This window comes from Halichoerus grypus, chromosome 9 (genome assembly GCF_964656455.1).
Source record: "Halichoerus grypus chromosome 9, mHalGry1.hap1.1, whole genome shotgun sequence".
Lineage (NCBI taxonomy): Eukaryota > Metazoa > Chordata > Mammalia > Carnivora > Phocidae > Halichoerus > Halichoerus grypus.
Window position 1 is genome coordinate 125,391,307 of NC_135720.1, and position 16,720 is coordinate 125,408,026.

Genomic DNA, 16,720 nt, shown 5'->3' on the forward strand with positions numbered 1-16,720 from the left:
TTGAGAGAGGGAAAGAACAAGTGGGAGGGGCAAAGGGAGAGGGAGAGAGAATCTCAAGCAGACTCGACACTAAGCACAGACCCCCACTTGGGGCTCAATCTCGGGACCCTGAGATCACGCCCTGAGTCGAAACCAAGAGTTGGTCTCTCAACTGATTGCGCCACCCAGGCCCCCCCATAGTAGACTTTTTATCAAAAATTCTCAGAGCTGTTAGTGTGATGGATGAATATAAGGCACCCTATATTTATCAGCAGTTCTGAATCCTTTTCACCATAGCACAGGGTAGATAATATTTCCATGTAAGAACGTGTTCCTTTGAAAGGCCTAGCCGGGGGCAGTACTTGCTAACTGCAACTCCATTCCTTTCTTTCCCACTCAGAAAAGCCTTCTGGAATGCAAACGAGGGGAAAGAGGGGACTTCAAATCATTTCACATTTTATCGTTAGTAACGGAGTCCTTTTGGGATCCGCACAGCAACACCAGTGTGTGCAGAGCCTGGCTGAGGATCCGTGCTGTAGATGACGGCAGAGTCTTCGGACGTGGTGGGTGTGGGATGCTCAGGGAATGAGAGAAGCATGTGAATAACACTTTTGATTTTCTTTTCCTCTGTGTCTGTTAGGTGTTTAAGAGAGCATATATTCCTAGAACCTTGAATGAAGTAAAAAACTATGAAAGGGATATGGATATAATGATGAAATTGAAGGAAGAAGATATGGCCATGAATGCCCAACAAGACAATGTGAGTAGCTTGGTTTGTATATAACAAGCAAGTTTATAGAGGAAACTACTGTCCCAGACCTGCCATCTTGAATGTTGGCTTCTAATCTTCTGAGATGGCTGATTCCTTTTGCATTAATAGGTCCTCTGCGCACATTGGATGTAAAGGGAATTCACTGGTATTTGTGAAAGAAAATGGCACATTTGAGTCCAGTAGACTATAGTTGCAGAAAATGGAAGATTTGTGTAAAGTCTGGGCTGTAAATGGTTATTACACTAGGTCCATTAACATACATATTTCAAGGTCTGGAACATTTCTTCCTGTGAAAAGGCCAGATAGTAAATATTTTAGACTTTGCAGGCAAAGAAGCAAAATTGAGGCTATTATGTAGGTCATTATAAAATAAGAAAAAGAAAAATTCCCCAAGTTTTTATTGAAGAAATTAAAAGCCCTTTAATAATAATTGATACAGCTTTTCATGATTCCTAATAATGAGAGAAGAATGGAGTTATTTTGGGGAGAATACATTCCATTTAATTGAGAATCACAGTTAAGAGTTTTCTCTTATAAAATTGGTGGCAAAGGTTCATTTGTAAAAACCATCAGGCTGTGGGTGGGTTGTGGGCCAGAGTTTGCTAATGCCTGTGTGCTCGGGGGGCAAGAATAATACCTATGCTACAAACTTTCTGTGTTAACCAGGGGGTAAGTTTTAGGCACCTTTTAATAATCACAGAAGATTATTAGCCCACAGTGTTCTTTCATAATATTACAATGTGTGTTTGTCACTGCTTAGCTTTATGTTGATTCTTCTTTTTGTCTTTTTGGTAATAAGATTCTGTACCAGACCGTTACAGGATTGAAGAAAGATCTGTCCGGAGTTCAGAAGGTATGAGAACTTGTGTTGATGTTCATTTATGTGAATACTCTTTTGAAGCCTATGAAACCTACTTTATACTAGAATTAAACTAACAATAGTATTACTAGTATAGATATTTCCGAAGTTTTTGGGCATTTTCAGAAATGCCCGATTTGTGTTCACTTTTTTTTTTTATTTTTTTTTAAAGATTTTATTTATTTATTTATTTGAGAGAGAGAGACTGAGAGAGAGAGCACATGAGAGGGGGGAGGGTCGGGAGGGTCAGAGGGAGAAGCAGACTCCCTGCCGAGCAGGGAGCCCGATGCGGGACTCGATCCTGGGACTCCAGGATCATGACCTGAGCCGAAGGCAGTCGCTTAACCAACTGAGCCACCCAGGCGCCCTGTGTTCACTTTTTTAGCCGTAAGACTGAAATATAGGAATTTGTGGTTTATTTCTGTCAGTTGTTCTTTTGTTCATGCTGAGGCATTGATGCTTTTAATATCCTGGCCTTTATGAAATTATTAATGATAACCAGGTGTTTCTTGGTGTTTTTACAGTTAAAAAAAACGAGGGAATCTGGTCTCATACTGGTATAAAACCTGTTGCAGAGCAGTCTCACAGGTTTAGCAGTTTTATAGTTCTGGCTTCCTGTAGTGTTTTTTCTTGAAACAATCTTGTTTTGTTTTACATTTTTAGAATGGTCTGGATTAATTCTAACGTAAGCAAAAATAAAGGCAGTTCTTATTTATTTTAATGTTTTATTTTGTTTTTAAAGTAGGTTCCATGCGGGGTGTCTAAGTGGCTCAGTCACTGTCTCTCTCTCCTCCAAATAAATACATAAAATTAAAAAAAAAAAAAATAAAGTCGGCTCCACACCCTGCGTGGAGCCCAACTTGGGACTTGAACTGACCTGAGATCAAAAGTCGGACATTTAATTGACTCAGCCACCTAGGCATCCCTCTTTGGATGTTCTTAATTAAAGGCTTAAATGTGAAGGATCATAGTTTGCTTTTTGAAATTTTACTGTGTCTTTGTTTTTGGAAGAATTGAATTAGGAAAACTCACATGTTCAGTATGTGTTACATATAGTACGTGTTATAGGGCAGTTGTGCCTTGAGTTCCAGCACATGAAGATTTTGTGAAAACTGGCTAGAAAACCTTTTTGTACAATTGCCTTTTAAAGATTATTTTTTCTTATAGAAAGAAAACCTCTTGTTTTTTATTTTTATTTTATTTTTATTTATTTTATTTATTTATTTATTTATTTTTATTCATTTGGGACAGAGAGATACAGAGAGAGAGAGCATGAGCAGGGGGAGGGGCAGAGGGAGAAGCAGATTCCCCGCTGGGCAGGGAGCCCGATATGGGACTCGATCCCAGGACCCTGGGATCATGACCTGAGCCGAAGGCAGAGGCTTAACCATCTGAGCCACCCAGGCACCCTGTTTTTTATTTTTTAAAAGATTTTTTATTTATTATTTGAGTGAGTGAGAGAGAGCACGAGAGGGAGGAGGGTCAGAGGGAGAAGCAGATTCCTCACTGAGCAGGGAGCCTGATGCAGGACTCGATCCTGGGACTCCAGGATCATGACCTGAGCCGAAGGCAGCCACTCAATCGACTGAGCCACCCAGGCACCCAAAACCTCTTGGTTTTTATTTTTTTGTTTTTATTTTATTTATTTATTTATTTTTAAAGATTTTATTTATTCATTTGAGAGAGAGAGAATGACAGACAGAGAGCATGAGAAGGAGGAGGGTCAGAAGGAGAAGCAGACTCCCCGCTGAGCAGGGAGCCCGATGTGGGACTCGATCCCAGGACTCCAGGATCATGCCCTGTGCCGAAGGCAGTCGCCTAACCAACTGAGCCACCCAGGCGCCCCCCAAACCTCTTGTTTTTAAACAATGCTTCATGCTGCTTTAAAAACTGCTAAACTTCGGCGGGGGGGGAAGCACCAATTCTCTTGTTTAAATATTGTTTTCCCTCTTGATTGGACTAATAGTAAGTATTGCTTGACATTCAATTCATAGGAAAATAGCTGTGAAGTTACCCAAATCAATCTTTATTTTTTACTTCTATCTGTATTTCTCCTTCCAAATCCAGCTCGGTTCTGTCAGTGATCTGGGTCACCCAGTGAAGCCACAGTTCCTTCATTTGGGTGTGTTCTGGAGCCTCACTCGATGCCCTGCTTCCACGCTTCCTCCCTGATGTTGATTCTGTTGTTCTCAATGTTTCAGTACAGGATGTGGTTGTTCACCGTATACCTGCAAGGCTGAAAAATCTGAATTCTACTATTATCGCATTTAACAATAGGTGACTAAGTGGTTTATAGAATAGCTTGGTTTTGTAATATTTTCAAGGTCCCTGCACTTCTAGAAAATCAGGCTAAGGAAAAGGCTTGTTCTGATTCAGAAGATGCTGGAAGCTCTGAGTGTTCTGACATAGACTCAGAAGAGCAGGGAGAACAGGCCTGTTCCAGGAAACCCACTGCTGACGTTGAAGTTGATAAAAAGGTGAGCCGAGGACTCAAATTCCTTTGTTCTTCAGCATGGTAGCAAAGCCAGTTTCGTTTCTCATTTACTAGATAATGATGGCTGAAAAGATTATTGATCAGTAAGTACTTCTAGTTGTAGTGCTAGTTTCTAAGTGTGAACTTTGCCTTTGGAGGTCATATTGTGTAGAGATTGGGCTTCTGTTAGGAGCTCCCTGGGCACTGCCTAGAGAGAGGACACACTGAATTCATCGATTAGAAATGATTGTCATTCACTTGACACACAATTGATGTTGGAGTTGTCCCATGGTGAAATACTGAAAGGCCATTTCATAGGGGATTTGCAACTCAGCCGGTGTTTACAGAATCTAAAAGACTTATTCCACTCCTAGCCATCAGCATAAGAGACGAATGATACATGATTGCTGTGTAAATGTTACTGTTCATTCTTAGCTTAAGCCTTTAATCCTTACAATGTTCAGGGCCCTAAGACTTCTGAGAGACATGCCCAAGCTAATGCACACATTTTCTGTCTTTGTCTACTGCAAATATTTTGTCTTTCCAACCTGTATTTCTGTTAGAATATGAAACTTGTGAAGAAAAATAGTTGCAAACATTTAATAGTCCTCCCAGTTATTTCTGTTTGGCACTCTTCAAATTTCTATTAAGAAACCGTAAAGACAAATTTGGAACCAAATTGCACCACCACATCCTAATCATTTTCATCTTTTCCTGTTATACTCCCTTTTGTCCTTTCACATATGTTTTCTTACTTAGTTGTAATAGTAAAATGAATACTCTGAGTGAAATCTGCAGATTCCTTTATTTTTGTTTTTGTTTTACAGGAAAGAAAAAAGATGGTCAAGGAAGCCCAGAGAGAGAAAAGAAAAAACAAAATTCCGAAGCATGTGAAAAAAAGGAAGGAGAAGACAGCCAAGATGAAAAAGGGCAAATAGAACCAGAACTCGAGACGTAGAGTAATCTTCCATCAGTCGCTTTTCCCGCCTGCGCGGGGAGCTGCGCCTGGAAGGGGTTCTCACGGCAGTGTCGTGAACACGGGCTCACGTGTGCTCACGTGTTCTTGTGTAATTATGTAACAAGCTCTAAGCTCTCCTGTCTAGATGCACTCACTGCCTCTGGGTGGTATTGACAGAGGATTTATTTAAACTACTATTTTAATGAAGAACTTTATACAGTTTTATTTTTATATCTATTTTTTTCTCCTGCAATATGTTTTTCGAAGCATCATAAATGTTTAAATGTGACCAACATCCATAGTCTTTATGTAAGTGTAAAGGCACTTTGGACAGACTTGGGTAGATTGTTTTTGCTTTGCTTGTACATGCCGGAGACCCATCTGAAATCATTTGATCCTAGGGCCGCGGTTTCTGTGGAAGGGAGTTTCGTTTCTAAGAGAATTCATTTGGTTGTTGATTCAGTAATCATCTACTGCGACTGTTCTGTGTGCATTGCTGCTCATTTGGGATGCACTTACTCTTCATCTTTGTTACTCTTGAGTGAAGACATCACAGTTTATAAGCTATTTCACATTCAGCTATTTGGCCTATTCTGTTCATTCATCGAATATTTGAGTGTTTTAGGTGCTAGGGATACAGCAGTAAACAAAACTGAAAAATTACCACGTTCAGGTACTTTACATTTTGAAAGCAAGACATTAAACTAATAAATAAAAATGTATCAGTAGGTGGTAAATTCTGTGGTGAGAAATAATGCAGAACAAAGAGAATGCCTGGGGAGGTGGGAGTTTGCCATTGAAAAACAGGCCACACCGAGCAGCTACATTTGAGCAAATACTTGAAGAATGGGAGTCAGGTGTGTATCAGGAGAGAAGAGTATTCCAGTCAAAGCAAACAGCAAGTGTGAAGGCCCTGAGGCAGAAGTGTGCCTGGAATGTTCCAGAAACAAGAGGCTCCCATGACCGAGAAAGATCACATGGTGCTAGGCTATTAGAGGATTTTGAGCAGAGGAATGATATGATCTGACTTGTGTTTTGGAGGGATCTCGCTCTCTGGCCTCCGTAGAGACCTGAGTAGGAAGTGAGGGTAGGAGACCGGAGGGGCAGTTACTGTAGTAACCCACGTGGGAGCTGGTGATGGGTCTGTCTAGCATGGTGGCAGCGGACATGGAGAGAGTGGTGGGATTCTAGTTTAACAGAGTGGAGTGAACTGGATGTGCTAAGGGAATATGTGAGGCGTATGACAAAGTGAGGGATGGCTTCAGGGTTTATGACCCAAGCAACTGAGACTGTTGCACTTGCCACTTCCCATGTTGGGAAGGAATGTGACTGGAGCAGGATTGGGGGTAAGCTTCCATTGCAACAAAGCACAAAAGTCAAAAGAAATGATAAATTTTTAATTTTTCTTACCATATATTTTATATTGGAAATACCTGTTTTAGCCCTTGCATCAGAAAAAATTGCTATAAATAAACTTAGTTTCCCTGAAACTGAGGCTTGAACCTGGTGGTTTGAGGGTTGGTGGGCTATTGGGGGGGGGGGGCGGTCAGCTGAGCTTTTAAAATACTAGGTCGCATGTATTATGTTCATACTCTTCTCTCCTCCTGACTTTAAAAAGTTCCAAATCCAAAAGGTGATTTCAATGAAATACAACAGTAGCCCCTCTAAAATATTCTACAGTTAGCCAGAGAGAAACAGAAACAGATTTAGCAATCCTGTACACGTTTGGGGATTTTATCTTCAGGATCTTCCCTTTCTCATACGTGTTTGGTCTTACTCTCGCACAAGGTGTGTTTAGGGGGTCAAGCTCCTCAGTGCTGTCTTTTGCTGAATCTAATGCAATTACAAAGTTTGGAATCAATTTCTCTTGGGCAGAAGTCATGTCAGTAAGATGATAACAGGGACAATACATTCTCATTGGCATTGCTGCCGGGAGGAAGTGGCTTGTAAGATGCCAAAATTTGGGACTGTCGGGGGATTTTAATTTGAGGAACATTCTTCTGGTAACTGTCTTGCTGATAGGCCGTCTCCTTGTTTGGATTCTGGGCTGCACGCCGTACCGACTCGTAACCACTGCTTATATTGCTGGCAGACTTGTCTGAAACCATATTTCCCCGCTCCTGTCTTTCTCACCGGAAGGCTTGGAAGAAGGAGCCCTGTTCTTAGGCAAACTTAGAGGACTATTTGCTGACTTTGGTTGCAGTTGAATTTTGAGTGTTGACAGGTTTGAAGTGCCCATGGATTCCTTATTGGTTGTACAGTTACTTTCCATTTGGAGGGGTGGGGTTTGGGTTTTGACTCGAAGGCTGGGGTGTAACTGTCACTAGATGTATCTGATTTCCTGTCCTAGTTTGTTGATATTTAATGCTTCCGAATAATGTAAGGATTTCTGTTTACTGTGAGAAGTTGGGATCCTTTCTTTGAAGCACAGAATTAGAGCTGTCTTCTGTGCTGCTGTGGTTGTCCTTCTTCCTTTGATAAAGCAGTTTGGGGACAGAACTTCCACCGGCCCAGGTGCCCCAGCGTTTGAGCCTGGCCTTGCAGCGAAGAGACACGGACCAAACGGGAACCGGGGTTCTAGGCTGGCGTCAGGTTCTCTTCAGCTTTATCTCTGCTTGATGAAGATGGACTCAAGAGGTTGGAAAACTCTATGGTTTGGTACTAAGTTGTTTGAGACCATCTCTTCTTTTCGTGAATGTTCTATTGAATGCGGTGCAAGTGGCTTGCTGTTTCTTGGTAACAGGCCCATCCTGTTTTGTGGCTGTGATTTCATTAATCTTTTGGCTCAGAAAATGAAGAGTTGGAAAAAAAAATTCTTCTAGAAGCTGGTAAAAGTTCAGTTTAAGGATAACTCAAATGTCATGGGCTCCAAGTGAGGACATTAAAATCCTTTCATTTTCGGGCGCCTGGGTGGCTCAGTTGGTTAAGCGACTGCCTTCGGCTCAGGTCATGATCCTGGAGTCCCTGGATCGAGTCCCGCATCGGGCTCCCTGCTCGGCAGGGAGTCTGCTTTGCCCTCTGACCCTATCCCCTCTCATGTGTTCTCTCTCATTCTCTCTCTCTCAAATAAATAAAAAAAAAAAAAAAAAAAAAAAAAAAAAAAAAAAAAAAAATCCTTTCATTTTCAAAAAGCTTGACAGGTTTTCTATTTTTAGTTGTCTATACACATAGTAAGTAGAGACCATGCCCATTCAGAGCTCTACCTTGATTTCTGGGGGTTACTTTTTGATGATGAAAGAGTTGCACGGATCAGCAGCTCCTCAAAGTTTAGTTTCCTGGAAAGGTGTTTTGTGACCACATCAGATGGACACGGTTTACAACCATGGGTAATTATAAAGCAAGAGCTCTTTATGTTTTGTCTCTCGAATTGGATTAAGTTATCACACTCCCTACATTTTGGTAGCAGTTTTTAACTTGCATAGCCTTTGGGTTTGTGTTGCCTGCCTTCGGCTCAGGTCATGATCCCAGGGTCCCCCTGCTCAGCGGGGAGCCTGCTGCTCCCTCTGCTTGTGTGCTCTCTCTCTCTCTCTGACAAATAAATAAAATCTTAAAAAAAAAAAAAACTGTCCCAGGGGAAATTGTAGTACAGGGTATCAAATCATTTAAGCTAGTTTCCAAAGGAGAAGATGGCTTTCTTGCATCTGTGTCCTCCAGAGGTCTCAGTCCCAGTTGACAGGTGTTGTGGAAACCTTTGGACTTGAATTTTGGAGAACCAAAACTTGAATTGGTGGAATTCTTGACTGGTTTTTGGCTTTCCTTCATTTTCTGTATCACTCCACATCCTGCTTTTGAGTGTTGGCAGGCCATGATTATGATGTCATATCATATCTGTCCTACAGCTAGACTAATCACACAGCCATAAAATCCTTGTCCTCGGGGTTTTTTTTTCCAGAAGAGTAAGAGGGTCATTTAATGTGTGAGCAGAGCTATCTCTAGCTCTCTAGAGAGGTTTCCATGTCTCAGTGCTACTTGATAGTTTTGTTTAAAGGCTGATCAACTTCATCGTCTTTGGGTGAAATTTTAGCCTTTACAAATCCTGTATGTGAACGTCATGGGGTTCTAGAGTTGTCAGTGAAAAAGTGGTAGGTCCTTGGTGGGGCCAAAAAATTGTTGGAGTCAGGATGCCGGAGTGCAGAAGCTGGAAAGACAGAGGAGGTCAGAAGAATGGGATATTTAAGGTCATGCTCTTGGAGGGTTGCCCTTGGAGTAATATCTGAGGCGCAGCCATGGGTGTGAGGGGCCGCAGGAAGGGAGCAGACAAAAGCACTGAAGGCTGGAAGGTCAAGGAGCTGAGGCCAGGGCTTGGCAGGGCCATCTGTGTTAGGACAGGCCTCGTTTTAGGGCGTCAGTAAGGGCCCTGCTTGAATCTTCAGGGAGAGAAGGAGAGTGGGCCGGGGAGGGGCTGGCATCGAAGCCTGCCACCTGGAGGGGAAGGGAGCGGTGTCCGAGGACATGAGGTTAATGGGGGCAGGGCAAGCAGTGCCCTCAGGAGAGCCCGGGTTTAAATGGGCTAAGGAAAAGGGGACCCTCAGAGGAGACGCCGAGGACACAAGGCTTTTTGCTGGTGTCTGACCAGGGGTTCCGAAAGGCCCTGCGGGAATGTTTCCGGACTTAGAAAGGTGGGAAGGGGTCTGTTTGAGCTCAGGTGCAGGCCCCTTGGTGGCGTTGGTGGCTTCAGTTCTCAGAACCTGGTGCCATTAAGTAGGCAAATGCCCGGACTGCGGTGGGGATGGTAGCAGTGCCTACCTCAGAGTCCGTGTGAAGGACGCTAGGAGGGCGGCAGGCAGCTTGGTGAGGCGGGTGCCCACTGCTCAGCCCCTGGAAGGGGACAGGCAGGCACGTGGCTGCTTCTGGTGCGCTGCAGGGGGAAGCACACGCAGCCACCTGTGAACCACCTTGCCTCCTGCGCAAGCCACCGAACCCGAACGCAGGTAGCCTCCAGATGTGATCGCAGTGACAGGAATACACCGCTCACAGGGACGGGATAGGTGAGGCTGGGGGGAATCGGTCAGCCGAATCCGAGTCACAAGTTCGGTTAGGGAAAAAGGAAGAGCTATCGCAAACCGTGAAAGCAGTCTAAGAGACACGTGTCCCAATGCTGGGGACTTCGTTTGGATCCCAATTAGTCCGAACCACTTGTAAAAAGATGGACTTTTTGGGATGCCTGGGTGGCTCAGTTGGTTAAGCATCTGCCTTTGGCTCAGGTCATGATCCCAGAGTCCTGGGATCGAGTCCCGTGTTGGGCTCCTTGCTCATCGGGGAATCTGCCTCTCCCTCTGCCTCTCTCTTCTGTCTCTGGTGAATGAATGAATGAATGAATGAATGGATAAATAAATAAATAAAATCTTTTAAAAAATAGATTTTTTTTGTTAGACAAACAAAAAAATTTAAAATGGAGTAGATATTAGATGATAGGAAGGAATTGTAATTTTATTGGATATGATTGTGGTATTGTTCCATTTTAAAAATTGTGGTCCATATGGACTAAAGTCTTTATGCATCTAACAAATAGGATGTCTGGGATTGCTTGAAAATGCTCCCATCTTTATCCCCATCCTTACAGTAGATGAAACAAGATCAGCAGACCATTAATAATTACCAAAGCTGAGTAATGGGTGTATATGGATTCATTGTATTATATTTCGATGTATAAAAGTTTCCATAAGAAAAAGCATTTTTTTTTTAATGAGTTAAAATATGTCACAAACAGGGTTTGTCACATCGTAGTAGTGTCTGTATATTTGTCTTACTATTTTTAAGTAACCTTTTTTTTTTTTGCCTAGGCATCAAGGTTCAGTCATGTGGGCCAAAAAGGTAGGTAGGTCTAGGCAGAATCGTAATGCCTACTGGTGCTGGCCTCGCTTGGTGTCACTTGAAATGACCTTTTGGCTCTGAAATTCAGATGCTATTAGTAGGATGCAGTTAGAGAACCTGTATATTGAACAAAGGCTGGTGGAAGTTTTAGTTCTGCCAAACCCGATTCTTGTTGTAAAATATGATGCCATCTTCTGAGTGCCCTGTCCTAACCCGTCTATTTGGAATTGCGATCTGCCCCCTTCCCTCCGGCCCCTACATACCTGTTCTACCTTGACTCTACATTGTTTTTCTAGAGCTCCTCTAACTAACTTACGTATTGAATTTACTTATATATGTATCGTGTGTCTTCGCTCCCAAACTCTGACTAGAATGTAAGCTTCGTGAGGACAAGGATTTTTACCTTTGTTCAGTTTTTTATCCCAGCACCTAACATGCTGTCTGAAAGAGAGTAAATAATAAATATATGTGATTAATAGGTTGTGTTTCTTAAAAAAAAAAAAAAATGAGGGTATTACATCAATTCGCACCCCTCATGTTCATAACAGTGAAAAGTAGGAGTTGATGTGGACTCATTTGTACTCTCTCTAGCCCTCCCCTGCCAGTGGCGTCCATTTTAAGGTGGCCGACCTGAGCTTTGTGTGGAGGCCACAGCACTGCCCCCGCAGCACTCAGGCCAATGGAACTGATGGGTTTTAAACTAGATTGTTATTTTGATTTTGACCATGTGAGACCATTTGACCATTTTCCAAAGTGCTCAGCCAGAGTGCTCAATCCCAAATCACCACAATGTATGACAGTGGGAGTCTTTGAAACTAAGGCTTAGGATTCACACACTTTGCCATCTTTTCCCAAATATAGACTTAAGATTTTTTAAGATAAATTTATCTTGTTTATATTTGTGAGAGAGAGCGAGAGAGAACATGCAGGAGTGGTGGGGAGGGGCAGAGGGAGCAGCAGACTCCCCACTGAACAGGGGACTTGATGCGGGACTCAATGCAGGACTCGATCCCAGGACCCCAGGATCATGACCTGAGCTGAAGGCAGATGCTTAACTGACTGAGCCACCCAAGTGCTCGACAAATTTATCTTAAAAGGTGGTTCTGAGTGTAAACAAGACCTCTGCTTACTTGAGAGGCTGACAAACTTCCACGGTGAAGCACTATCCTGATCCTTTTCTTCAAAACGGCATAAAATAGTATGCTAGCCACAGGACATTGGCATGCTTGTTAACTACGTATTTGGTCTTGCCCAGCCTGGTTTATCATTAAATGATACCAGTGTTGGCAGTAGTATTGGGAGCTTGTCTCCTGTTGCCCCACCATGTAAACATCGTCAAGGCTTGCTCGAGGGGAACCCTCTCTTGGCTGGGGAAAGGGTGAGTCACTTTCCTTTGGGGGGAAATTTTTCATCTGTAGATTCAAAGAGTCAGACCAGGTAGTCATAAGATTTCTTCTTCACAATTCCATTATTTAAAAAAGTGTAGCAGATCAGTGATTGAGAAAAGACCTTTCAAAGCCAAGGGACCAGACTAGAATGACATCTCTTAAAAGAGTTTGTTTATTAAAGATACAATCAATGGGTTAAGGTGCCAGTTACCCCACAAGGCAAGTTTGCTCTTTATATGAATCATAATCTCAAGGCACCTTTTTCTTACTGTGTGCCATTTTAATTTCGTGATCGGAATTCTGATCATTGTCCCTGCAATAACGTTTGCTCCTCTAGAGGGAGGTGTGCTCTTGAGTTCTGATTATTAACTCGTCCTGTAAGTTGCATGAATGGCCGTTGGGCTGTGATTGCCAGAACTTCCAGACCGTACGGGATGCACAGGATTAGTCAACTTTACGTTCCCCTTCAAGAAGAATTAAATGAACCGATCTTGTTGATAGCGGGAGCATGTTTGGTGGCTGAGTTTTGAATCAGTCCTCTTAAAGAACTGAGGAAATAGCTCCTCGGTAACATTTTTCCAGAAGTTGTAGCTCCTTTAATCAGGAGTTGCTTTACTTTTAAAACAGCACACATGCTTCAAGAAAAGAACAACAATCACACAAAAACAGACTCCTGAAGAGCCTTAGACTGGGAGTCTGGCATGCCAAGAACTTGCTAGAGACTCACTTTCTCCTTCTGGGCCTCAGCTTTCCTATCTATAAAATGAAGATATTGGAGTGATGAGGACTCTGAGTTCTAGAGCTGCCGTCTGCGGTCACCACTGGCCACGTATGACTGTTGGGCCCTTGCAGCGTGGCTGGGCGGGATTGTAAGTGCAAAATACACACTGAATCTTGAAGACTAGGTATGAAAAAAAAAAAAGAATGTAAAGTAACCTGGTAACATCTTAATATTGATTACACGTTGAAATGCTAATATTTTGCATGCACTAGCCCCCTGGCCCCACACCCGTGGTTCCGGTCACCCCCGGTCAGCCGTGGTCCAGAAGCAGATGATCCTCCTTCCGACACATCCTCAAAGTCAGTAATAGCTTAGCACTGGGTCACAGTGCCTGAGTCATTCACCTCCCTTCCTCCCCTCATGGGACATTTTACCATCAAACGTTATCCCAATAAGAAGGGGAATACAGTACAATAAGATATTTTGAGAGAGAGAGAGAGAGAAACCACATTCACATAACTTCTTTTACAGCTTGTTATCATTGTTCTATATTATTATTGTTAATCTCTTAATGTATCTAATTTATAAATTAAACTATCATATGCATGTATGTGTAGAAAAAAAGGAATACCTACAGAGTTCGGTACTATCCATGGTTTCAGGCATCCACTGGGGGTCTTGGAACGTCTTCCCCGTGGATGCAGGGTGGGGGGACTATAGTATATTGGGTTGAAGAAAATATATTAAAATTAATTTCACCTATATTTTGTGGGGTAGAAAATTTTAAATTGTGGATGTGAATATGTGGTGTGTAGGACAGAGCAACCTACAAGGGAAGGAATGATCAAGGGACTCCCCCAAATCTGTCAAAATCAATCTTCTAGAAGATATTTTTTAAATTCCATATTCAGGAATATTTATTATTTCTGAAGAAAAAATTGCCATTCCATTTGGTTTAAATATAGATAATATATATAATGCGTGAGGGGACAATGGGACTTCTTAATAAATGAATACAAGGAGGCATTAAATCCTTGTTTTTTCCTCACAGTATTTTGTTGGCTTGTTAGTTTGCGCCTCAAGCTTTCCTACTGCAGGTCCTCCCTGGGACAGAAGAACATGGCCCCAAGCTGCTCTCCACACCACTGCCTGGCACGACATTTTCAAATCTCTTGTTTTAGCTTAAAAAAAAAAATCCATGTGAATTTTGTATTCTACTTCATACTAAATGCTGCTGAAAACTTTTTTGAAAGTTTTAAATGATAATCAAGTAATATTAATGCTCCAGGAGGTCATTCCCCGTATTTAACTTGAGGTTCCCTTGTGGACCATCATAATTGTATTTTGAAGTCTGTTGCTAGTGAGGACAGTGTGGCAGGATCTTTGCTTGAAAACTGTAGGATAATAGTATCCATTATATTGCAGTAAGGGTTAAATGAGATAAAATGCAGATAAGTCCTTCAGCACACAATAAATGTTTATTAAGAAAAAATAAGTATTGGTTACTTTTCTCATTTGGTTCCTAAAAGGTGCCCATTCCGTGTAAAATGAAGGATTAGAGGCTAAAGGATTTTTCTTGGAAAATGTAAGCCATATTAGGAGAGCATACATGAAGGTATAGCACTGTACCAAGACTCCTCATGTGTAGGATACCTGCTTCATTCTTAGTTTTGTTCATCTTTTGCAGGTGTTGGTAGATGGCCACCTGCTATAACTGAGAAAGTCCCAGATTTGAATTAAGAAACTGAGTTCTAGTCTAGGACCTAATATTCCTCCTTATTTTATTTAGAATTTATACCCCATCTATGAAGAATTTCGAAATGGTTTCACTCAGTAAGGAGCATATGCAGTACTGTCAATAAAAAGAGCAAAGCCATTTGGAGGAAGGGAGAAGTACTACAGCAAAAACCTATGGGCAGATAGATACTTGTTGCCCAGCTGAATCTCCCCAGCTGTTGGGCAAAGGATCAGCGAGCTCGGGGAAGTCATTTGACATAAGCTCTTGTCTTCCTCAGCTCCAGAATGAGGAGCACCAGGTGGACCAGGTGATTGCTACGGCTCTTGCATTCCTAAGCATAGCACTTGCAAAGTCAGACAAATTCTGACGGGTTCAAACACCACCCCCGGTGTTTATCAGTGGGATGAACAAACTGAACTTTTCTGAACTCGTTCCTTCATCTGAAATGAAGATGGTAAGAAAATCAAAAGTGGTGTCAGGGAAATTCCAACGCTTGACTCTTAGGAAGTGATCGCTGCTGGTTTCCCGGAAGAATTCTAGGAAGTTCGAATGCAAGTTGACTTGCGGTGCCACAGTTTTGCTCTGGTACCCTCTTCCAAAATGAATATTTTACTTTATGAACAGGATAATTTGAAACTTCAAAACCAAGAACTCCAGAGCCAGTGGTCATGGAGTCCATGGCACAGCCCTCAAAGGAAGGGGGATCGCTGAGGAAATGACCTTCACCACCAGCACTGCTTCTGGGAATGTGTTTTTAAGAGCAGATGCAGGATTTTATTTCAGTTGAGGTGGAGGGCAGTGGAATGCCCGAAGGGGTGTGGTGGAAAGTGAGAAATGTGCAGAGCAGGGAGGGTGGAGAAATGCAAAAGCCAAACTTACTGACTTCACAGTTTTACTTGGGGTCAGCCCTGCCCTCCTTTAAAACGGGGAGGAGTCGGTTAATTAACTTTCGGGACCTGCTCATCCTGTTAGGAAACCACTCCCTCTGTGGGGCATGAGATGCCAGCATGTGCTGCTCCTGGGCTAAGGCGGAGCTGCTTCGGGAAGCTTGTGCCCACACCTAGCACCTGGCTAGGAGAAGCTGGCCTTCCCAGTGGGGTGAAGGAGCCCCTGCTCATCCCAGAGGGTGGGCTGTGGGGCTGAGGCTGTGAAATCAGCTGAGCAGTGGACATCACTCCACTTCGGGAACCCAGAGCCCCTCTGGGCATGCGGGCCAGGTTGTAATGAGGATTCTCCAGTAGAGCTGTGGGTTGGGTTCTTTTGGTTGGTTTTCGTTTTTGCTTTTTGGCTGTTCAGTTTGGGTCATGGCCGCTTTATGGCACATCTAGTTACTCAGCTTAGTGGATGGTGGAAAGCCACCTTCCATCCTGCTCCAGTTTAGGAGCGAGTACACATTACGGGTGCTGCCTTACATTTAGCCTGTGCCCGCCAGGGAAGAAAGCGTCCTCACCAAAACAGTGAGCAGTCCTGAGCATTGGCTGGATTCACCCTCCTAGCAGCTCTGAGAGATACTTTAGACCTTGGGGAGTGGGTCTGAGTCCCTGGGATGGGCCAGAGTGGGCTTAAATGTTCCTCCTGCCTCTGAAGTCCGAGGATGGGCCACAAAGAGCAGATTCTCTGGGGACAGCGCTCCAGAGTGAAGCAGTTTCTAAAGGTGTCAGAGATGGGAATCGAGCTCTCCGACCAGATAGGCTTGCGACAGACAAGGCGGTCTGGAGGAAGAGGGGGAAAAAAAAATCCAGCAATCTTAACAATGGGAAAACATTTTTGTAACAGAAAGCAAGTCCCTACAAGAAGGCGAATGCAGAAAAGATCTCTGAATGGTTGTATTTCGGGGGTGAGATTTCAGCTCCTATCTTCAAGCCCAAGGGAGGCCCCGCCCAGCCTCAGCAGACCCTGTGGTCCAGCCGCCTCCCCAGCAGCCCTGGGCACCTCACGGTGGGCGATGTGCCAGCCAGTATCAGTGGCCCAGCAAGCGCAGGACTCTGTTTTCCAGAACCATGTGTGCCGGGGGAGGG

The 16,720-nt window shown here is 43.3% G+C and overlaps 1 protein-coding gene across 5 annotated transcripts in view; it reads left to right on the forward strand.

Moving 5' to 3' along the window:
- Positions 1 to 11,331, forward strand: part of RIOK1 (RIO kinase 1) — a 30,657-nt gene extending 19,326 nt beyond the window's left edge. Inside the window, exons 14-17 of one of the 5 annotated variants that reach the window (XM_078055678.1) lie at positions 620 to 739; positions 1,551 to 1,604; positions 3,935 to 4,087; positions 4,911 to 11,331. In XM_078055678.1, the coding sequence (XP_077911804.1) occupies positions 620 to 739; positions 1,551 to 1,604; positions 3,935 to 4,087; positions 4,911 to 5,021 (438 nt within the window). In that variant the 3' untranslated portion in view covers positions 5,022 to 11,331. The other 4 variants (XM_078055679.1, XM_078055681.1, XM_078055680.1 and 1 more) reach the window with 4 other exon arrangements.
- Positions 11,332 to 16,720: the final 5,389 nt, after the last annotated feature.